Below are 24,392 nucleotides of genomic sequence, written 5' to 3'. Positions count from 1 at the left end.
AGAATTGCTTTAAAAAAATCAAATATAAGTGGTTTCTACTCTATCTGCCTTTTCCACCTTTCTTCCACACAAGCAAACACATAGCACAACAGATTTCACAAGTTTTTAAAAAGAAGTAATTACAAAGAAGCAAAAAGCAAGTCAATCAATCCTTGTTTTATGAAGAGAGAAAGTAGGCTATAGACATCAAGAGACTATAGAAACCTTCCTCCCTCTTACTCAGTGGATTAAAGAAACAATGCTTCTAGACCTATAGGTGGCATAATTCATACTTCGCTTCCTGAACATATCCTGCTCAGGCTGGTATAACAAAATGAAGATGCTACAAGACAAATCAAACTCTAATCCTAGTTTCACTGCATTAAGACATCGAAAATGAGCTACAGACCTATTGCAATCAATGACTTCTATGTGGAAAAGAAAACATGGGTTAATGTGGAGCAAAATCATCTCTCTAGAAATACTCCCTAAAACTTACTTTAAAAAGACTCTTGAATGAATATTTAAATTGATATTTTAGGTAATTTATCTTAAGAATAGCACGTATGAAACTGCATTAGAAGATACCCAGAAACCAAAATTATATTTCAAAGAAGGTATTTCATACACATAAGACCAAACCAGAGTCCGTAACAGTGTCTAAAAACAGATCTTATGGGATTTCAAAAAAGGAAGAATGGTTCATTTCTCCAGAGATGGATCATCCACATCATAATCATTCTCGTTTCACATCACCGATGGCTCCCCAAACATCAAAGAGAAATTCATCTGGGAACGCAAAGTCTCCAAGAGTTTCGTCAAGTGCCACAGCAAATTCATCTGGATTACCTTTGTCCTTTCCAGCTTCAAACATTGTGGTAGCTATCAAAAACAATTTTTAAAAATTAATGACACATGCAACAGCATCACAGATTGGAGAAAAATGGCACCAGGAAAATTACTTTCTAAATGTAACATGCATAGATATATTTGTAGTACAAGTTATAACATTAACATTCTATCATATCAAGGTAGCAAATATATTTTTAAACAATCTGTCTCCTGCAGCCAGATTTGCAGCTGTCCTGTCCTCTCCTCCACCTTGGAGGCCATCAGTCAGGAACCACTGCTAATCCTATGGGCGTGACAAGAGCTCCTGAAAGAAAACCCTGTGGCTAAGCCTGCTGGGAAACTCCAAGTACATCATCCCTCCCCCATCTCTTCACAGCCACTAGCTCTACCAGTACCCCACTCTTAACTAGAATGGAATCTAGTCCTCCCGGCCCCTCAAAAGAAAAAAGACAAAGGATAACAATTAGCAATGGGAAAACCAAGCTACGGAGAAGAGGAGAAAGGTATCTATCTACTCGTGGAATCAAGGTAACTTTTTCTGAGCCCCTTTCTTGTTTAAGATAGAAAGAGGAAGTGGTGCCCTTATTCTGTTTTTCCAGTAAATTACCTGGGCCCCATATCTTATGTCTGGGAACCAACATCTCCAGGAGTACATATTCCCATGGAACCTGCCCAAACTAGCTGGGAACCCATGAGGCTCAGGTGTTTTTGTTGTTGTTGTTTTTTCCCCTCAGCCCCCTATAAACACTAGTAACCAGGAAGAGACAATGTAGATGTGATATGGGACTTGGGTGAAGAACCTACAGGGGAAAAAAGAAACACCAAAACTCAGCATCTCCTTTCCTCCCAGGTTAAGGTTGAACAAATCAACAGTTGTAGGATTTCTCTGAATGAGCCAAGAGGTCTGGTCTTTCAGCTAAAATCTACTAGGGCTCTTAAGAGCATTTAAGAACTGTGTCTTGCCTTAAACAGTTCTGTACTGACACAGACTGAAGGGAAGGAGAAGATCTGGCTCAAAGAAGGGCACCACAATCAGAGCAGAAGTGGGATGTGGCTGGAGTGACTCCATGCAGGGATGAAAGAAGCTTCCACATGGCCAAACAACCTGGTGGCAGATGGAGAGTCCAGGTGTGGTAAGGAAGGCACGGAGGTTGGGCAGGAGGGAAGAGAAGAAGACAGCAGCTACAATGATGACTGGTCACACACTTGGAGAATAATCACCTACGTGTATATATATTAAGAATATTGGGAGCCAGATTTGTCACTGCCAGAAAAAGTTAAACAGGGAAAGGGGAAAACTAGAATGAATCCTGTGGAAAAGAACTCAAGAGACCAATGGACACATATTTCAATAGAGAGATTTAGACACCCAGATAGCAAGAAGAACACAAAGCACCCAGAACTTGGCTCTTAAACACCTTTCTCCACTAGAAAGAATCAGAGTTCACAGGAGAAATGGCTGATTCCAGGATTGGAGCAGGCAAAGTAAAATATGAACCAAGAGTAGCTAATCTTATGCCAGAAGGTAAGAAACCATCAACAACTGGTGACAACATGAAAAAGACACAGAAGTCAAAGTGATGGAGACCCCATCGACCAGACCAGGGATAATTTAAGCAACAAATTAAGTGGCAATGTTAATAGATTATAATCCCATTGAACAAAACATGAAACCATAAATCCACAATGAAATGACTGATAAATAGATTGAAGGAAGGTAGGAACATGAGGAATAGGATATTTACATAGTTTCAAAATCTCTTTCCACCAAATACTTATTAAGAAGAGAATAACTTTAGGGGCGCCTGGGTGGCGCAGTCGGTTAAGCGTCCGACTTCAGCCAGGTCACGATCTCGCGGTCCGTGAGTTCGAGCCCCGCGTCAGGCTCTGGGCTGATGGCTCAGAGCCTGGAGCCTGTTTCAGATTCTGTGTCTCCCTCTCTCTCTGCCCCTCCCCCGTTCATACTCTGTCTCTCTCTGTCCCAAAAATAAATAAACGTTGAAAAAAAAAAAATTTAAAAAAAAAAAAAAGAAGAGAATAACTTTATGGTGGAGACAATTATCAAACACCACCGTAAATCATCAATATGAATATCAGAAATAGAACAAATCAAGTCCTATGCCTCCCAATAAGATGTAATGAAAAGAATCTAATAATCCAGTGAATAAATGGGCAAAAGACACGAATAGACACTTCTCCAAAGAAGACATCCAGATGGCCAACAGACACATGAAAAAATGCTCCACATCACTCATCATCAGGGAAATACAAATCAAAACCACAATGAGAGATCATCTCACACCTGTCAGAATGACTAACACTAACAACTCAGGCAACAACAGATGTTGGCGAGGATGCAGAGAAAGAGGATCTCTTTTGCGCTGCTGGTGGGAATGCAAGCTGGTGCAGCCACTCTGGAAAACAGTATGGAGTTTCCTTAAAAAATTAAAAACAGAACTACCCTACGACCCAGCAATTGCACTACTAGGTATTTATCCACAGGATACAGGTATGCTGTTTCAAAGGGACACATGCACCCCATCTTTATAGCAGCACTATCAACAATAGCCAAAGTATGGAAAGAGCCCAAATGTCCATCGATGGAAGAATGGTTAAAGAAAATGTGGTATGTATATGTATGTATGTGTATATATATATACACATACATATATACACATGTATGTATACACATACATACATACAACGGGGTATTACTCGGCAATCAAAAAGAATGATATCTTGCCATTTGCAACTATGTGGATGGAACTGGAGGGTATTATGCTAAGTGAAATTAGAGAAAGACAAATATCATGACTTCATTCATAGGAGGACTTTAAAAGACAAAACAGATGAACATAAGGGAAGGGAAACAAAAATAATATAAAAACAGGGAGGGGGACAAAACAGAAGAGACTCATAAATATGGAGAACAAACAGAGGGTTACTGGAGGGGTTGTGGGAGGGGGGGATGGGCTAAATGGGGTAAGGGGCACTAAGGAATCTACTCCTGAAATCATTGTTGAACTATACGCTAATTTGGATGTAAATTAAAAAAATAAAATATACAAAACAAAAAAAAGAATAGAGCACATATTTGATATTTCTGTCAGAGGTATAACCTGAATGCAATTCAGAAAAAAAAAAAAATCAGGCAAACCAGAATTGAGGAGCATTCTATAAAATAACTGGCTTGTACCCTCCAAAAGCATCAAGATCATGAAAATCAAGAGTGGGAAACGATTCCAAATTGATATAAAAGTAACACATGATTTTCGACATGTCCTTCTATAACAGATATTATTTAGTAAAACATAAGATCTGAGTTTAGATGGTAATGATGTATCAATGTTAATTTCATGATTCATGGTTATATTGTGACTAGATAGAATAGCTTTGTTTACAGGAAATATGCACTAAAGTATCTGGGGGCAATGAATATCAATTTATTCCCAAATAGTTCAAGAGTAAAAAGTCTTTGTTATTGTATTTATAACCTTCCTCTAAGTTTAAGATTGCTTCAAAAATATTTTTATAAAGCAGTAATGAATTGACTTTCTCATCATTGTCCCCCCACCCCCCTTTACCTTGCCTCATCCCTGACCCAGAAGCTACTGCATTTACCATCAATCCAGAAACAAACACTTCAAAGAAGAGCATCCGTCAGCTGGACCTGCTACTCCAGCCAAAGCATTTTGCCAAGTTTATTAAAACTTTTATATATAGATCTTAAACGATATGCAACACTAGCCAGGATATAGTGAAGCAAAGATTCAGATACACTGGCTTAACTTCGTAAGTTTGGCTTTTGAAAAACAATTTGGCAGCAGATATGATCAAAATCCTTAAAAATGTTCACATTCTTTAATCTACTAACATTGTCCACTTCTGGGAGCCTACACTTTTTTTTCTTCCAGTTTTATTGAGATATAATTGATATACATCACTAAGTTTAAGGTGTACAATATAGTGATTTGACTTACATATATTGTAAAATGATTACAGTAAGTTTACTTAATACCCATCACACCTCATATAGATAAAAAAAAGGAAAAATTTTTTCCTGTGAGAACACTTAGGATTTACTCGCTTAACAGCTTTCCTATATGTCATGCTTCAATGTTAACTATATTGTCATCATGTTGTACATATATCCCTAGTACTTATTCATAACTGGAATTCTGTACCTTATGACAACTTTCTTTCAATTCCCTCTCCTCTCTCACCTGCCTCCAGTAACCACAAATCTAGTCTCTTTTTCTAGGAGTAGGAGACAGGAGGTTTCTTTGGGAGGAAGGGGTCTTTATTGTGTGGTTGTTGGCTTTTTTTTAGATTCCACATATAAGGGAGACCATACAGTATGTATCTGTCTTTCTCTGTATGACTACTCCACTTAGCATAATGCCTTGAGATCTGTCAATGTTGTACAAATGGCAGGATTTTCTCCTCTTTTTACAGCTGAATATATTCCATGGTGCATATATACCACAACTTCTTTATCCATTCATCTTGATAGGCACTTAGTTTGTTTCCACGTCTTGGCTATTGTGAATAATGCTGCAATGAACATGGGAGTGCAGGTATTTCTTCAACATAGTGTTTTTATTTCTTTTGGATATACAGGAATCTAACTTCTTTAAAAATCTTAGAAACAGAGAGATGCCTGGGTGGCTCAGTCGGTTGAGTGGCTGGCTTTGGCCCAGGTCATGATCTCGCAGTTCATGAGTTCAAACCCTGCGTCGGGCTCTGTCCTGACAGCTCAGAGCCTGCAGCCTGCTTCGGATTCTGTGTCTCCCTCTCTCTCTGCCCCCCCCCAACTCATGCATGCGCACACAAGCACTCTCTCTCAAAAATAAATAAAAACATCTAAAAATCTAAAAATGTTTTTTAATCTTAAAAACAGAATTTAGCATACAAATGGACCTAACAGTATCAAACACAAAAACAAAACCTAAGATGCAGAATCATTAAGTTCTCTCTGCACAATGAATTCTAGTAGATGAAATACTTGATGAAATATTTTGAAATCATTTTTAAACAGTATTTATTATTAGAATAACTCTAATAAGCTGGGGATAGTTTTTCATCTTAACATTTACTGAGAAAGCAACATAAATTTTATATTACAATCACAACTACATTTTTACAAAATCTCTATATAGGATGGATAAATGGAGAAGTAGGTGATGAAGAGATTATAGTAAATTAACAGAATCTTTTAACTCCGCTATATGTCTGAAAATCCTAACAAAACATTCCCTGAGCATGCATGGTCACACAGAGAAGCCAAGGGCTCAGGAAACAGTACTTTACTGATATTCCCCCATAAACCTGGAGGGTTCTCCCTGTGTCTCTCTTCTCCTTAGGTTGTCTTGCCTTGGTGATTTTAGCCACAACCATGACCTTGCAGAAAAATCCTAAACCTTTACTTCCATCCCTGACTTCTCTCATGAGTTCCAAATACCTGTTACTAAGTGGTAGACAAGTCTTCCTAGGTGTTCTGTGAGTAAATCAACCAGCATGTCCAGAAACCAAACCTCCTCCTCCCTTCTGAAGAAATTGCTACTCTTTCTACTGTCTCCACTGTCATTCGTGGTGCACACATTCTCCCCGTTACAGCTCTCTTCTTGTGCCTGTGGACCACACATGCCTCCCCTCAGTTGCACCTCTGCACTCTGCTGTACTCCCTGATCTGCTCCTTTACAATTCACTCCCATGGCCACCCATGTTGTTTCCTTAACCTCCAAGTCCGGGCAGCACCATCCCGAGATACAATAGATTTATCTTCCTAAAGCACAGTGTGGATCCTATTAGACAATGAGACAAAAGGACCAGAAAGCTCCTTTCCATCTCAAAGACTGTCTGCATCATTCCCATATATAAAAATACTCCTTGGGTCACCAATGCTTACCTACAAACACCAAACTCTGGTCTGGCATTCTCATCCAAAGCACCCTTGGCTCCCACTTGGCTGTACTTCTCTACACTAACGCTACGCCCTAATGAATCTGACCACTCAAACCACACCATCCCTCCTTCCTGCCTTTACCCAGGATAACCTACTCCTAATCACCAGCTCCACTGTCAGAATCCTTTCTCTCCTTGGAGGCTCCTTCCTCCAGGAAGTCCCATGTCCACAACTGAAAGGGATATCTGCATTCCCCAAAGCCTTCTGCCAGTGCCCCTCATATTTGAATGTGCAAGCAAATTGCCTGGGACCTTGGCGAAATGCAGGTTCTGGTCCAGAAGCTCTGCTGCAAGGCCTGCGAGTCTACATTTCCAACAACTGACAGGTAATACCAGTCCCCAGACCACATGTTGAGTGATAAGGTCTTACAGTGCATATTTAACATTGCTCTGTATTGTCATCATTTCCACCTCCGTATCTTCTCTCCTTTTAAGACAATAAACTCCCAACAGATCTTGAATAGCTCCTGAGTCTTTCATGCCCACAGGAATTAGTTCAGTGTCTTAGGCATAGTACATGCTGGTAGGTGCACAGGTACAGGCGGAGGCTTTGTAATTACACTTAAGAAATTTTTTAAGGTTTATTTATTTGATAGAGAGGGACAGAGAGCAGGAGAGGAACAGAGCGAGGGAGAGAAAGAATCCCAAGCAGGCTCTCCACTGTCAGCATGGAGCCTGACACTAGGCTAGAACCCATGAACCGTGAGATCATGACCTGAGTCAAAACCAAGAGTCGGGACACTTAACCAACTGAGCCACCCAGGTGCTCCTACACTTAAATAATTTTTACACTGGCACAGGTAACATGCATTGGAGAAAGCAAAGCCCAGAACTCTGGTCCTGTGGCCAGGCTGTGAAAGAGTAAACAAAACCTGAAGTATTGTAAAAGTAGGACTCGAGTTTAGAATTTTGCTTAGTCTACCATTTTAAATATTTCTCAGACTCCACACATAGCATCTATTGAGACAGTTACCTGAAGATTTTACTAACATTTGGGTCAAATACAACCTGACTGAGGAAGAAAGAAGATGCACACAGAAGATACAAGAAAATCTACACACCATTCAGAAGCAGAAACTAACAGTGCAGATAAATGATGCTCTTAAACCGGGGACACAATGACAAGGATCAGATGTTCCCTGACAATGAGTCAACCAAGCTGTCACACACATACACATACCCACTTGACTATAAGAGACAACTTGGCACATGGCTGTTTGACACCTCAGGAAGCTCAGCAGCATTGTCTAGGCCACTGAGCCCAGGAATGATATAGTCTCAACCTTGCCCACTCTGACTTGCAACCTCTGGTTTAAGCTCCTTAGTTACAAAATGAGAAAAATGACGGTCTAAGATGCCCATACCACAACTTCACGATCCCAGCTGTATAATCTCACTCATGCACTCGTGATGGCACTGCAGAAAAATAAAACTTCCGCCCTAACTACAGTCCCAGAGTTGGTCAGACCTCCAGTTATGCAGTCCTACCTCTATCATCACTACTACTATTACTAGTAATAATTACCAGTGATTATTGCCAAAAATGGTAATAGCTATACCTATGATTTATTATGTAACAGGAACTTTATACATATTATTTAATGATCCCACAGTTCGTGAGTTCAAGCCTCACGTTGGGCTCTGTGCTGACAGCTCAGAGCCTAGAGCCTACTTCTGTGTCTCCATCTCTCTCTGCCCCTCCACCACCCCAGCTCACGCACGCATGTGCTCTCTCAAAAATAAACATTAAAAAGATTTTTTTTAATTTATACATATTATTTAATGCAATGTGTTAGCAACCTGATAAAAGTTTTTATTTTACCCTTTTTATAAAGATGTGAACATTAGGCTCAAAGTTTAATAAATTTGCCCAGGAGCTAAAGCATCAAACTAATGAAGTTAGGACTCATACTTCCTGTGAATTCACTATTTTTGTGCCTCTCAAAGGACAGTTAACAAGCATTTACCAAATATTTACTCTAGGAGAGCTACTGTAGTAGGAGCAGAGATTAAAAACAAAGTATCTGCCTTCAAAGAACTCCTGGTATGGTAGAAATAACAAAAATATCAATTAGGCAGTTTCACTGTTGTGTTAGAAACACTATATGTAATACAGTGTTTCATAAGTCTTTTTTAAAACACAGTAATTTGCTGTATGAATTTTCAAAGAAATTAAGAATGGAGCATGCACTAAAACATGTATGAAATCTGGCTAATGAATAAAGTATAAACATAAATTTTCAACATCCTTGCACGAAAAGTAAACTAGTATAATTTTATCCTTTTTGATTAAAGACTATCTTTAAAAGAAAAGCAAAATGAAACTCAAGCAAAATGAAGCACTTTTTATAAAGTTATATCACATTAACATGACAGCTACTAAAATATTTTTTGTCTGTAACGTATCTGCAATAATACTTAACACCCAAATACTATCCGGGGGAAAAAAAAATTGTACTCAGAGTCGAATTGTTAGACTACATATAGCAGCTAAGTGCTGCCCTCTAGTGGCCATTTTGAAAATATCTTTATATCCTTCCCACAACTGAATTTAACATCATTTATTAGCAACAAACTTACTTTGGTACTATAGATCAATCTACATTTTCCACTAAGTTTTTAAATACTTAAAGCTTTTAAACATAATATATTATTTCAGATGAAAAATCCTGGTATCAAAATCCCAGAACTGAATCTCAGCTCAACTTGTTAGCTGACTTTGGTAAGTTACCAAACTTCTCTACATCTGTTTTCAAATCTATAAAATGACACATAGCAGTATTAAATAAAGATGTCATAACCACTGTTAGCCATTAAACCTGTAGTTGTATTTCCTTCAATTGAGGGTCTTTAGCACTTATTTTCCTTAAGGCTTTTCATAAATAATCCATTTCAAGCAACTCAAGACAGAAGTTAAACATCAAAAACACAACCAATGTTGAATATGGTTTCTTGTTAATGAAAATCTATTTCATTGGCTTTATCTGAGAAGGATGACTTTCTATAGTGTTGTTTTGAATTCACTGAATAAAATCATCTTAAGAATATAATTATCTCTATTAAAACACCATTATTGTATATTTTTAAAAGAACTAAGAAATATTTTATGAGAAAAAATTACTTAGAATCTATCATTCAAATTTCCTTTCCACACATTCCTGGATCCCTTAATAAATTAGAAATCCTAAAATTCTGACATTGCTAGGGTGATCTCCAAACTCCTAAATCAGTATCAGAACATATTATAGTTGTATATATAATTTACACAGTTGCCTTAACTTATATGAAACTTACAGGATACAACTTTTCATTAAGTTAGGTCAATCACATATAAGGCGTCACAGGACTCAAAATCTTCCAGACTCAATTCTCCCCTAAGGATAACATTCCAAGGCAACACATATGGGCATTGGGTCACTTGAAAAGTCATAATTCACAGATTAACTTTATAACCAAACAAAGCACTGTCTCCTTCGGGGTTAGTTCCTAAACTCATTTCAATTATTTTCCATTTTCAAGTGGTAAATACATCCCAATGCTTTTTGAGGATAGTGTTTTGGTTTTAGTCATTTTACTGCCATATTACTTTTTTCATTTTTTAATGTAAATTTATACTAACAACTCCAGAGTAACATGATGTCACTGCAATTTTAAGACTTAACATTTCTGAATGCTAAGAACACTGAGAATAGCAAGCAAATATATTCATTTGTCTGTTGAATCAGTGTCACAATTGTGATTTGTACTTCATGCTAATCATATCTGAATAATGACAGAAATTCCTAATTTAACAATGGTTTACATTCTTCAAATAATTACTTTCCTTAAACTTTACCTCCCTAGATGACTGATCACATTGGTAATCATGTATAATGATAATGACTTTCCATGTCATTGGAGGAATTTGTTACAGATGACTAACTTTACAATAGGATTACAAGTTAATTTACAAGGAATTTGTGAGCAATGTTTAGTGCACTGAATTTTTCAGAGTAAAAGAAACTGATTCTTAAAGAACTGCTTAATTCGTTCATAATTACTCCACTGTCCAATTGTTCTTCCATGTATACTTGTATATATTTAATAACAAAAGAGCAAAACTTATTTATTCCCAATTTATTAAGTAATATAAGGCCTGTACCCAAAAAATTTTTTTAATTTTTGAGAGAGAGAGAGAGACAGAGACAGACAGCACACACACACGCATGAGTAGGGGAGGGACAAAGAGATGGCAAGAGAATCCATCCCAAGCAGGCTCTAAGCTGTCAACACAGAGCCTAAGATGGGGCTCAATCTCATGAACCACATGGGATCATGACCTGAGCTGAAACCAAGAGTAGGATGCTTAACCAACTGAGCCACCCAGGCACCCCTGGCCTATTCCCAAAATTAAGTTCTAAAGACAGTTTTAAATTCTCCCCTGTGAAAAGTGTGGCTCTCCTAAATTTGAGTTCATCAAGATCTAGCATTGATATGCTAGTTTCTGAATAGTATAATATTCAGTTATATGGTTTGAAAACTTCTCAGCTTCTCTTCTCAATATAGAGATTATTTTTCCAACAACAAGAGCACTGCCATTTCTAAATCCCCTTTGTCTTCATTTGCATAATTTCCATAGACCTACCTCACACAAATCTGTTTTTCCAAATGCAAAAAGGTTGAGAAAAATTTTTAAGACCCTGGCTTTCTACAGGATAATTTCACCTTTAACTTCTTGTCTGTGTGGAGCAAGTATCTATTTCATGCAAATTTTATATTCTGAACCAAGGAACTAAAAAAGAATATCAATTGTTCTTAAGTTACAGGCAGCATCTGTATGTCCAACACAGAAATTTTATTTTAGGTCAGACAGGCAGGAAAAAATAAGAATAGACTCTATAGGAAAAAAGGAAGGGGAGTTAAAGTAGAAAAGGAAGAATGAGTTTCAAATACTCTACCTGAGCTACAGTAAAACACTTTACTTGGCAGCAGGTAAACATAACAGTCCAAGTCTTTGGCTTAAAAAATTTTATTAAGTAGCTGATCCAAACAACACGTGTGTGCACCGCACACTCACACACCGATGCATATAGACACAAACCACATCACCACAGTGTGCATTACTCTTTCGTCATCCAGCATCCATCTGCCCTTCTCAAAGGCACATTTTCCTGGCTTCTACATGGGAAAGGCCAGGACTTTGACCAGCTCAACCCTAGTATTCCAGTCACTCTCAGCTCCAGAGCTGGAGCATTTGACCCAGATCTAACCATCCTGCCCCCTGCACCTAAAAACTGCTGCCTCAGTGACCCAATCAAGCCAATCAGAGTCAATCCTCAGCATTTTGTTCGAATGACTTGCAAAAGGTCTTCCCTCTTTCCCATCATGCTTGACACTAAGTTGTAGAGGATGAAGCCATGGCCATCATTTGGACTCCAAGAGGGAGGGCCTGAAGTTGCCAGAGGACACTAGGTAGGGGGGCCTAAAATGCAGCCCAAATGAAAAGAAGAGAAACCACATCCTGGTGATAGCCTAAGAACTCCAGGTCTAGCCATTTTTGAAGCCAGGATCTATCTCTAGACTTTTCAGTTATAAGAACCAAACATGTCCCCCCCTTTATTCCTTAAGTCAGCTGGAATTCAGCTTGTTGTTGCTTTGTTATTTGCAATGGATAGTCTTACTTGACAAATCAAAACCCTGATATCTTAATGACGACACAAGAAATACACAGAAATTGAACTGCTCAACTGCCCTTATCAGTCATACACCAGGCATGTCCTTCCTCTTCACATTTCTGATCCATTGTTCACAGGGTCTCAGTAATTGTATTAAGTGTGCACAACTTCGATATCCCAATATACAATTTAATTGACATAGATCTGTAGCAAAAACATTTAATGTGTCCTGTAACGAAACCTGTTCACATATATATTTTAAATCCATAAAGCAAGCCTATGAAGGAAGGCTGTTATTACAGTTTATAGTTTGTAGATTAAAAACTTAAGTTTAGAAAAGTCGACTTGAGTCTTAATGCCTCACAGCTAGTAAATGGTAAGGGTCAGGTCTTTTCATTATTCTTTTATTACATTTTCATTATGTTTTTCTTATTCCACAAATAATTTTTATCACGAAGTATAAATGCAGGACATAAATAAGCACTAAATTCCATCAAATTAAGAACTATAAGACTTTTCAAAATAGTATAATCTTACCTAACTCAGGATCTCGAATTCCCATGTACAATTCAAGAAGATCATCAATCTTCTCAACTGCTTTTGTTTTGGCTTCAGAGGGCTTTATCAAAGACAAGAGAAAGAAGATACTATTTTATACAAAATCTCTTGAATGTTAAGGGAAGGTAAAATCTGATTTGGAGCCAGTTCATGGTTGTGTCCATCAGCTCATTTGAGTGGAAATCTATCCCCAGTGTGCTCTGTAATGCAATACAAATCAATACAGTAAATACTTATTTTTAGTGTCAGCGTTAAGTGCCATGGATTCAAAGGAGAAACAGAACACAGTCTCCAAGTAGCTAACAATCCAGAAAGGGAGACAACTGTGAAAATAAATATGTAATAATAAGGAAAAATTTTAAAGGATATAAGAGGCATCACAGACAAGGTAAACTTAAATCTCTTAGAAGTCACAGAGGACTTGAAAAAAGGTGACTTAAAAACTGTGTTTTCAGGGCGCCTGGGTGGCGCAGTCGGTTAAGCGTCCGACTTCAGCCAGGTCACGATCTCGCGGTCCGTGAGTTAGAGCCCCGCGTAGGCTCTGGGCTGATGGCTCAGAGCCTGGAGCCTGTTTCCGATTCTGTGTCTCCCTCTCTCTCTGCCCCTCCCCCGTTCATACTCTGTCTCTCTCTGTCCCAAAAATAAAAATAAACGTTGAAGAAAGAAAAAAAAAAAATTAAAAAAAAAAAAAAACAAAAAACTGTGTTTTCAGGGGTGCCTGGGTGGCTCAGTCGGTTAAGCATCTGACTTTGGCTCAGGTCATGATCTCGCTGTTCGTGAGTTCAAGCCCCACGCCAGGCTCTGTGCTGACAGCTCAGACCCTGGCACCTGCTTCTGATTCTGTGTCTCCCTCCCTCCCCCGCCCCCTTCCCCTCCCTGCTTGCTTGCTAAGAAAAAAAAACTGTTTTCAAAGATAAACTGGTAGAAGATAAGCAGGAGAGGTTACTGCAAATAGAAGTATTGCAAATAGGGGCACCTGGCTGGCTCAGTTGGTAGAGTATGTGACTTGATTTCAGGCTTGTGAGTTCAAGCTCCATGTTGTATGTAGAGATTACTTAAAAATAAAATCTTAAAAAACTATTGCAATAGATATGCAAAGTCTATGTGAACTCAGAGTCTGATAAAAAAGAGTATACCCAGACAGGACTTGGTCTTAGGGGTTCCTGTGTGCCATGAAAAGGGCTTTGGTCCTCATCATGCAGATGAAGGGTCTCCAAACCTTTTAATGGCTCATCCCCAGAGTAAAACATTTGTGAACATATACTCTTACTATTTTTTATTTAATTTTACTGTATTGTTGAAATAACTTTCTGGGCCCAAGATGGAGCCATGCTGTCCAAAGTGTTATGTTATCTAACTTTCTTGTCCCTGTAAATACTATGCTTGACCAGAAACGCAGTATAATCCAGTCAGTCCACCCCCAAATACAAGCGAACTCTAGGACTCCTCACACCAAACAAGATTGACTAGCCCCAGACAATCAGAGATTTTCTATTTCTCTCTTACTTGTTCTTTAATCTTTATCCTACAAATCTTGTCCTCTAACCCATTTTGCAATTGTCTGAAAGGGGACTGTCCACTTCATGAATAAAGTCTGTATCACCTAAATTGTCTTTAATTTTTTTTTTATTTGTGGCATTTTATTTTTATTTTTTTATGTAAGCTCTACACCCAATATGGGGCTCAAACTCATGACCCCGAGATCAAGAGTCACATACTCTACTGATTAAGCCAGCCACGTACCCCTTCTTTAGTCATTTTTTCACAGTATGTATCTTTCATAAATGCATGTATTACTATATTAATGTATTATATACATTATGAAATACACAGAAATGTTATAAAAGGAGAAGATGCTGAAACAATAGTTAATTTTTATGTATTAATGGTACCAAAATATTTTTGTTCTTCCTAAAATTATTAAAGATTAGAGTGAAAAACATGATTGGATACATTATTCTTTGAAAATCTTGGTTTAACGTTGGCAAAGTTTGTTTCTACATTCAGTTTATTTCAATACTTGGTCTTAATGGCTTCATAGCTAAAAAAGAAATTACCCAAAGATGTAAAATAATCAACTACTGGTACAAATGCAGAATTCAAGATTAGATTGTAAGAAATTCATAATGCTTTTAAGACAGTTATAAATATATGTTGCTTTGTGTTCTCCAAACTTATTAAAAATATGCATTTTATTACAAATACCATTTTATTTTTATTTCCTTGAGGATATTATTACAACTTTCTCATGTTCTTATTTATACGAACTAAGCCTTAGAAAAACAGGTACAATATACCACTCTTGCCTTCTTTATGGTGTATTTTGGATGCGCTGTGTAAATCAACAGTCCATGCAAAGTAACTTGGGTGTTCACCTTTGTAGCCAGCCAGCCATATTGTTAAGTTTTGTAACAAGTATCACTACTTCTCACACACAATTTTACCATTCCACCCCCTAAATAGCTCTTGATCTCATCACCTCTTCCCCACTCACATTCTGATTGTCTGGGTTTAGCCCTCAATTTTTTCATATTTGCAGAAGTTTCCTAATTTTTCTCCCTGCCTGCAATCTTCACCCTCTCAAACCCACCCTGCTCAACAACCCATCCCTTAGAACCAAGGGATTTTTCTAAAACACAAAACTATATCGCTCTCCTCAAAATATTTTTTTTTTAACGTTTATTTTTGAGAGAGACAGAATGCGAGCAGCGGGGAGGCATGGGTAGCCGAGACAGAGGGAGACACAGAATCTGAAACAGGCTCCAGGCTCTGAGCTGTCAGCACAGAGCCCGATGCAGGGCTCAAACTCATGACCTGTGAGATCATGACCTGAGCCGAAGTCAGACACTCAACCGACCGAGTCATTCAGGCTCCCCACTCTCCTCACAATTCTTAAATGGCTTCCCCAATTCCACAGACCTTTCACATCCTGACCCAGGCCTCTTCACCCCCCAACCAGATCCCTCTAGCACCCCCAAATCCCAATCCCATGGATGCTTATAACATCCCCAAGCCCATCATTTTTTCAGGCCTAGAATACTCTTCTCCCCATCTTTAACCAACTCAACCATTTCTTTGGGATAGAAATTCCCTCCCACCTCTCCCTATCCCTGACAGCAGCTGATGAGCTCTCCTCTGACATTAACCCTATTCCCTAGTTTTTAATGGCTTCTTTCAATACTTCTCTCCCTTTAAAAGAAAAACAAGGTTTTTATTCATCTTTGTATCACCAGCACCTGGACTATGCCTGTCTCAAGAAACACATAGCAAATAATTTATGAGGTATGCAGGTGGAATATCTTCCACACTTTTCAGAATCTGTGCTAGGTTATAAGGAGGTGATTTGTTTCAGATCTATAAATTCTTTAGATCATAAGTCCTTTGCACCAAATTTAACATTAGCAACAAACTAGCCTTTTCCTTTGAATTGGGCTATTTTCAATTACTCTATTTAATGAAATAGGCTATGAAAATAGGAATGGAGTTTTAAATATTTTTTTAACATTTATTTTTGAGACACAGAGACAGAGTGCATGGAGGGGAGGGGCAGAGACAGGGAGACACAGAATCCTAAGCAGGCTCCAGGCTCCAGCTGTCAGCACAGAGCCCATCTCAGGGCTCGAATTCACGAACTGTGAGATCATGACCTGAGCCAAAGTCAGACACTTAATTGAGCAACCTAGGTGCCCCTAGGAATGGAGTTTTAGAAGTTCATCTTCAAATGAATCTTTCCTACCTCCCCAGACAGATCTTCGGCTGCTCCTTTTCATCCCAACACCTTATAAACAGCAGGTAGTCAACAAATACTATTATGTTAACTAAGCAAAGATGACCCTCCTCCTGAAGTGACATCGAGTTTTCTGCCTGCCTCTGACCCCTTTGCAAGTGTTTTAAGATCTGTCCTTTGTTCCTCACAGCCTGGACTAGAAAGCAGTGGGCATTCTCCTGGCTCCCCCTGCCAGCTCCCTCTCACTGTCTTCCACTCTCTTCCAGATTCCTCTTCTACTCAGGTTTGTTCATTCATGCAATAAACATTTACTGGCCTGCATCAATGTGCCCAAGGGTGTGCTGGACACTGGGGGCACCTGGGTGGCTCAGTTGGTTAAGCATCTGACTTAGGCTCAGGTCATGATCTCAACATCTAGGAGTCTGAGTCCACTTCAGGTGACCCCACCCCACTTTCTCTCTCTCCCCTTCTCTGCCTCTAACTCACTTGCATCCTCTCAAAAAAAAAAAAAAAAAGTGCACAGGACACTGGAAAAGTAAAAACTCAAAACTACCAGATGTCATTGCCATGAGTTTTTCACATACCTCCTCAAATCTCATTTGTAAAATACTTTTGGCTCTCCCCGGTCTCTTCCTTGCCCCTTGCATCCACATCAATCCTTTCATTCACTATCCAAGACCAAGGTACCTGACTCAGAATCTTTCTCTGGATTCCCCCAAACTGACAACATCCTAGGGGACTCAAACATTTGAAAGTACAACTTTGGCCTCACGGTTCTTTGAGTGACTGCTCCAACAAACCACCCCCATGAATGATCCTGGGCATCATCACCTAACAAAACTCTGGGATCCCACTCTGAAAACTTGCTCACTCTGCTCTTCAAACACATGGAGAGCCCTAGGCCAATATGAACCAGCCATCTCTGGTGCCTGTGTCCTGCCTGCTGGAGCTCCCTCGCCTCAGACACATGCCTGACCTCCCCATTGTCTACAGGAGGACTTCATCACCACAGTCTTCCCTGGGAGAGCAGACCACCATGTGCCACCCTGAATCCTCACTACCCCTGTCACCCCTTAACCCCCGCTATTCTCTCCTTTCACCCTTCCTCCTTCCATTGGTCTCTTCTCCTTTTGGTGTTTTTCACTTAAAAACTGACCAAGTCAGGGGCACCTGGGTGGCTAAGTTGGTTAGGCGTCTGACTTGAGCTCAGGTCATGATCTCACAGTTTGTGAGTTCGAGCCCCACGTCGGGCTCTGTGCTGACAGCATAGAGCCTGGAGCCTGCTTCAGATTCTGTGTCTCCCTCTCTCTGCTCCTACCCTGCTCATGCTCGGTCTTGTCTCTCAATAATAAACAAACATTAAAAAAAATTTTTTTAATAAAAAAAACACTGACCAAGTCAATCAGCAAAACCCTACTCTTCTCAAGTTTAAATAACTGTTTATTAATTCAGCAAAGATTTGCGCTCCTTTGATGTGTCAGGTACTGTTCTAGGTGCTGCAGTTACAGCAATGAACAAGACATGTGAGAAAAAGAACTAAACAGATAAGAAACAAAGATATAATGTGTCCTATTGTGCTTAGTGCTTTAAAGAAAATTAAGGGCAAGGAAGATTGGGCAGGGAGAGGAGTGTCAGGAATTGCTACTTAAGCAAGGTACTCCAAGAAGGCCTTTTAGATAAAGCAATATGTGGACAGAAACCTGAAAAAGTCAAGGGAGTCAGCCATGCCTGTAAGTGGACAGGCAGAGGTAACAACAGTACAGAGACATTGAGATGGGATGTATCTGGAATATTTGGGGACAGCAAGGAGACCCATGTGGCTGAAGCAGCGAGAGCCAGGAGAGGAGAGGAGTGGTGGGCAACGAGATCAGGGAACAAATGGAGAGTCAGATCATGTTGCTCACTCCAAGGACTTTAGCTTTTATTCTGAGTGCAATGGGAAGACACTGGAGAGTATGGAACAGAAAAGCAACCACTTGTACTTTTAATTCTGGCTGATGTGCTAAGCACAGAGGGAAAGAGGACAAGGGTAAACACAGGAAGACTGAATACAAGGCGACTGCAACATTCAAGACAAGATGTAAGTGCCTTGGGCCCGATGAGGAGGGCAGAGATGGTGACAAGTTGCTGGATTATGTTCTATTGTGGAGGTAGACCCACCAGGGTTTGCTGATAAAAGGGACATTGGTCACGAAAGAGAAAAGTCAAAGGTGATGAGGAAATGTTTTACCCAAGGAGACTGGAGTTCATGAATATAGTATCTCATTATCAAAATCTTAAGTATGCCTGCTACTACCAGTGGCTCTGAGACTTTCTCTTGCCTCTCAGAGAATTCTGGTTAAGTGTTTGAGCCAGTCCAGATGTCTACAGACTCTAGCAAATGTTCTCAGCAGGTAGCTGAAGATGGCCATAGATCACAATTTCTTCTCTTGGACTTATGTTTCCTTCTTAAATGCTTTCAGTAATCTTCGTATTATTTAAGTAGGCATTGAATTAAAGTCCTTGCTGTAGCGTATATGGTACCCTGTTTAATTTTGTGGCTTTGCCTTTATTTCCAGCTCTAATAAACATGAATATCCACACATTTCCAAGCAAAATGGGAGTTAAATAAACATAACCTACCATTTCTTCCACGGTGGCAGGACCCTTTGATCTCAGGCGAAGTGTCTCCCTTCCAGTACTAATTTTTCCTGCTGAGGACTTTCCAGCTTTTGACCTTGGCTCTATTTCTATAAACATATAATAGATGGAGAAAGGTGTGTATATTCAGAAAGAATTTCAACAGATTTCTATAAATGTAAATGTATTTTCCATCATAAAACTATATACACAATTAGACATTTAATAGAAGACATGTCTTCTTATAGAATTTCCTAAAAAAAAAAAAAAAAATTCGCCTGCCATTGTTATTCTTATATTCCACATACAGTCTGGTTACAAAAATAAAAGGGAAATATTTTAAATATAGTTGGAAAGCACTAAGAGTTAAAAGGAATAAAAAATAAAACAGTTGGCTTTATTATAATAAAGGGATGTAAGTAACAGGAGAGCAGAGGCAGAAGTTCAGCTGGACTTCATTAAGGTCATGAAGGATTCACGTCTGGATAGAAGAGAGGAGTGGAGGCACTCCTACTGAAGTACCTACCCTCTGCTTGATGCTCTATATACAAAACTCATTTAATACTCATACCAACCTATGATGTAAGTTATAGCCCTCATTTTACAGAAAAGGAAATTGGACTCCATAAGGAACAGAGCTGGGATTCAAATCCAGGTCTTGTAACCCCAAGTCTGTATGCTTTCCTCAATGACACTCCAACACCGTACCTCTTGCAAACACAAGGGATATATTCAGAGATGTCATACTGAGAGAAGCAGGATTCTAAAGAGGCTAGGAATAAGTTTCAAGGAAGGAATTCTCCTCAGAAAGTCGGTAAAAGAACAGAGAACAAAAATCCACGGAAAGCCACTGCTTTCCTTAGGCTTGTTGTGTTTTGGTTTTTTGTTTGTTTTTCCTACGCACCAGGAGTCACCCAATACTAAGTAGTAACATAAATGAGTGAAAGGGTAGGGCGGGGACTGAGGATAACTCCAAAGCACATGCCCTATCTAGGCCAATAACTTACTCCAATAACTTACTGCCCTGGGGAAATGTGGGCCCCGCATAGTTGAATCTACTTGTTTGCAAAGAAACTGGATACTTAGTTCTCTATGAAACTCCTGATTTTTAGGTTTTTCCAATTAAGTCAAACCTTTAAAAACAACGTATTAGCAAAAATAAAAGATGTGTGGATCCAATTCCAGTCACAGGCTACCAACTCATAAGTTCACAAATATCCCCAAGTACCCTTGACCAAGGACTCTGTGGCAGCAGTTTGGGACAAAGTACAGAGGTGGGGCAGGAAGATGCCCTACCACCAACTGGAGATAACTGAGCTCCAATGAGGAGCCACAGGACAGGCTGGTACATGCAAGTAGGTAGTGAGGGATGTACAAAGCTCTCCAGACAGACATCAAGTGTCCTGCAAATATGCTTTCTTGCTGACATAGAATCTAGAATCATTCCCATCTTCAGCAAGTACTGTTTTGCTATTGGGAATCTACACCAAAGTAATTAAGGATTTTACATATTAATTGTAACTTGTAATCGGGGATAGAATCACCAAAACATAAAACAAGTTTTCCGCTGGGGTGCCTGGGTGGCTCAGTTGGTTAAACGTCCAACTTTGACTCAGGTCATGATCTCACAGTTTGTGAGTTTGAGCCCCGCGTCGGGCTCTGTGCTAATAGCTCAGAGCCTGGAGCTTGATTTGAATTCTGTGTCTCCCTCTCTCAAAAATAAACATTTAAAAAAAAAAAAAAGCTTTCCTTGGAGAATGAAATTATTTAAAATTATCACACAATAAAGAGACCAGTTCTCGTAAGCTGATGACATTAATGCTAATCATCATGACCAGACAGATTCTCCAGCAAACAGAGCTTTATCGGCAAGTCTACTGCATTTGTCTTGCCAGTCATACTGTGCCCTGAGGGAAGAACAAATTAATGGAAGATTTTCAGCACAGAATTTCCAGAAGCGTGCCCAAAGAAAAAGATGAGGTCTGTCATCATCACCACCTCGGAGTGACGTACAGACCTAAAGCACTCAAGACAGTCTCAGCTTAATATTAACCTTCAAGATAAACAACCTTACACCACCCACCCCTTCCACACCCCCCCACACACACACACGCACGCGTGCGCACACACACACCACACCACTGTGATTTCACTAAGCAACCTACTCAGTATAACCTGTCTCCCCATAAAAATTTCCTATAAGGTGGAAAATGAACTGCCAGCTAACACAGGTGTTTTGGTCTACCACTTCACACACATTTCTAACTAAACTACTACACTAGCATTCTGACTTAACAAGTCTCTTGTAAGTTTGGTCAGCAGGATAGAACCCTGGAAAATTGGACAACTCTAACAACAGTGAAAATAAAAGGTTTCTGAGGTTTACAAAGCTAAGGACCCAGCTTCTGGAGTTTTATCAAGGGACTGTCATCCAGGCTGGAGAAGTCAGCCAGCTTCCCCAGATGATGTCTCTATCTTACCTTGCTCTTAAAACACCAGTAGCTAGAAAGGAAAATGCACATAGAATGGAAGGGTTTTTTAAGTTTGTTGTTTTTTTTTTTTAATATTTATTTTGAAAGAGAGAAAGAGAAAGAGCAGAGAAGGGGCAGAAAGAGAAAGAGTCCCACACAGGCTCCATGCTGTCAGCACAGAGCCTAACCTGAGGCTCGATCCCACAAACCATGATATCATGACCTGAGCCGAAATCAAGAGTTGGATGATTAGCCAACTCAGCCACCCAGGTGCCCCTGGAAGGTTTGCTTCTTTATTTAAATGTTTTATTTTTTAAAACAGTTTTAGGTTCAAAACTGAGAAGACAAATTTCCCATATGCCTCCTGCCCCCACATGTGTACAGCTTTCCCTTTTATCACCATTTGCCACCACAGTGATAAATTTGGTACAATCAACAGACCTACACATCAACAGACCTGACACATCATTACTTGAGGTCTGTGGTTTACGTTACGGTTCACTCTTGATGTTGTACTTTCTATGGGTTTGGAAAATTTATCCACCATCACAGTAGCATATAATTTTTCTTTTAATTTACATGCAAGTTGGTCAGCAGATAGTGCAACAATGTATTCAGGGGTAGATTCCTTAATGCCCCTTACCCACTTATGGCCCATCCCCCTTTCCACCACCCCTCCAGCAACCCTCTGTTTGTTCTCCATATTTATGAGTCTCTTCTGTTTTGTCCCCCTCCCTGGTTTTATATTTTTTGCTTCCCTTCCCTTGTGTTCATCTATTCTGTATCTTAAAGTCCTCATATGATATTTGTCTTTCTCTGACTTTGCTTAACATAACATCTCTTAATTCCATCCACATAGTTGCAAATGGCAAGATTTCATTCTTTTTGATTGGCGAGTAATACTCCATTGTGTGTGTTTATATACATATGTATACACATACATATACATATATATGTATATATACACACACACCCCACATCTTCTTTATCCATTCATCTGTCAATGGACATTTGGCCTCTTTCCATACTTTGGCTATTGTTGACAGTGCTGCTATAAAGATGGGGGTGCACGTGTCCCTTTGAAACAGCATACCTGTGTCCCTTGGATAAATACCTAGTAGTGCAATTGCTGAGTCATAGGGAAGTTCTGTTTTTAGCTTTTTGAGGAACCTCCATACTGTTTTCCAGAGTAGCTGCACCAGCTTGCATTCCCACCAGCAGTGCAAAAGAGATCCTCTTTCTCTGCATCCTCGCCAACATCTGTTGTTGCCAGAGTTGTTCATGTTAGCCATTCTGACAGCTGTGAGGTGGTCTCTCATGGTGGTTTTGATTTGTATTTCCCTGATGATGAGTGATGTGGAGCATTTTTTCATGTGTCTGTTGGCCATCTGGATGTCTTCTTTGGAGAAGTGTCTATTCGTGTCTTTTGCCCATCTCTTCACTGGATTATTTGTTTTTTGGGTGTTCAGTTTAAGAAGTTCTTTATAGATTTTGGATACTAGCCCTTTATCTGATATGTCGTTTGCAAATATCTTCTCCCATTCCATCGGTTGCCTTTTAGTTTTGCTGATTGTTTCCTTTGCTGTGCAGAAGCTTTTTATTTTGATGAGGTCCCAGTAGTTCATTTTTGCTTTTGTTTCCCTTGCCTCTGGAGACTTGTTGAGTAAGAAGTTGCTGTGGCCAATGTCAAAGAGGGTTTTGCCTGCTTTCTCAAGGATTTTGATGACTTCCTGTCTTACATTGAGGTCTGTCATCCATTTTGAGTTTATTTTGGGGTATGGGTGTAAGAGTGGTCCAGATTCATTTTTCTGCATGTGGCTGTCCAGTTTTCCAGCACCATTCGCTGAAGAGACTGTCTTTATTCCATTGGATATTCTTTCCTGCTTTGTCAAAGATTAGTTGGCCATACATTTCTGGGTCCATTTTTGGGTTCTCTATTCTGTTCCATTGATCTGATTGTCTGTTCTTGCACCAGTACGATACTATCTTGATGATGACAGCTTTGTAATTCAGCTTGAAGTCCGGGATTGTGATGCCTCCTGCTTTGGTTTTCGTTTTCAAGATTGCGTTGGCTATTATGGATATTTTCTGGTTCCATACAAATTTGAGGATTGTTTGTTCTAGCTCTGTGAGGAATGCTGGTGTCATTTTGATAGGAATTGCATTGAATATGTAGATTGCTTTGGGCAGTATCAACATTTTAACAATACTTGTTCTTCCAATCCAAGAGCATGGAATATTCTTCCATTTTTTTGTGTGTCTTCTTCAATTTCTTTCATAAGCTTTCCATAGTTTTCAGTGTATAGATTTTTTACCTCTTTGGTTAGATTTATTCCTAGGTATTTTATGGGTTTTGGTGAGCATACAATTTTTTTTAATTTTTATTTATTTTTGGCAGAGAGAGTGCAAGCAGAGGAGGGGTAGAGAGAGATGGGGACAGAGGATCCAAAGTGGGCTCTGTGCTGACAGCAGCAAGCCCAATGTGGGGCTCGAACTCACAAACCGTGAGATCACAACCTGAGCTGAAGTCAGACGTTCAGGTGACTGAGCCACCCAGTTGCTCCAGTA

At 39.4% G+C, this 24,392-nt stretch overlaps 1 protein-coding gene across 3 annotated transcripts in view; it reads right to left on the bottom strand.

The window, feature by feature from the left end:
• Positions 1-502: 502 nt before the first annotated feature.
• Positions 503-24,392, bottom strand: part of GIPC2 (GIPC PDZ domain containing family member 2) — an 82,017-nt gene continuing 58,127 nt past the window's right edge. For all 3 annotated transcript variants that reach the window (XM_045477968.1, XM_045477966.1, XM_045477967.1), the window contains 3 exons: positions 19,357-19,463; positions 12,987-13,068; positions 503-861 (listed from right to left, as the gene is read on the bottom strand). In XM_045477968.1, coding sequence (XP_045333924.1) covers positions 716-861; positions 12,987-13,068; positions 19,357-19,463 — 335 coding nt within the window. In that variant the 3' untranslated portion in view covers positions 503-715. The remainder of the gene's footprint in view (positions 862-12,986; positions 13,069-19,356; positions 19,464-24,392) is intronic.

The sequence above is a fragment of the Leopardus geoffroyi genome, chromosome C1 (assembly GCF_018350155.1).
Source record: "Leopardus geoffroyi isolate Oge1 chromosome C1, O.geoffroyi_Oge1_pat1.0, whole genome shotgun sequence".
Taxonomy (NCBI): domain Eukaryota; kingdom Metazoa; phylum Chordata; class Mammalia; order Carnivora; family Felidae; genus Leopardus; species Leopardus geoffroyi.
The sequence above is the reverse complement of the archived record's forward strand: the minus strand, read 5'-3'. Positions and strand labels throughout refer to the sequence as shown.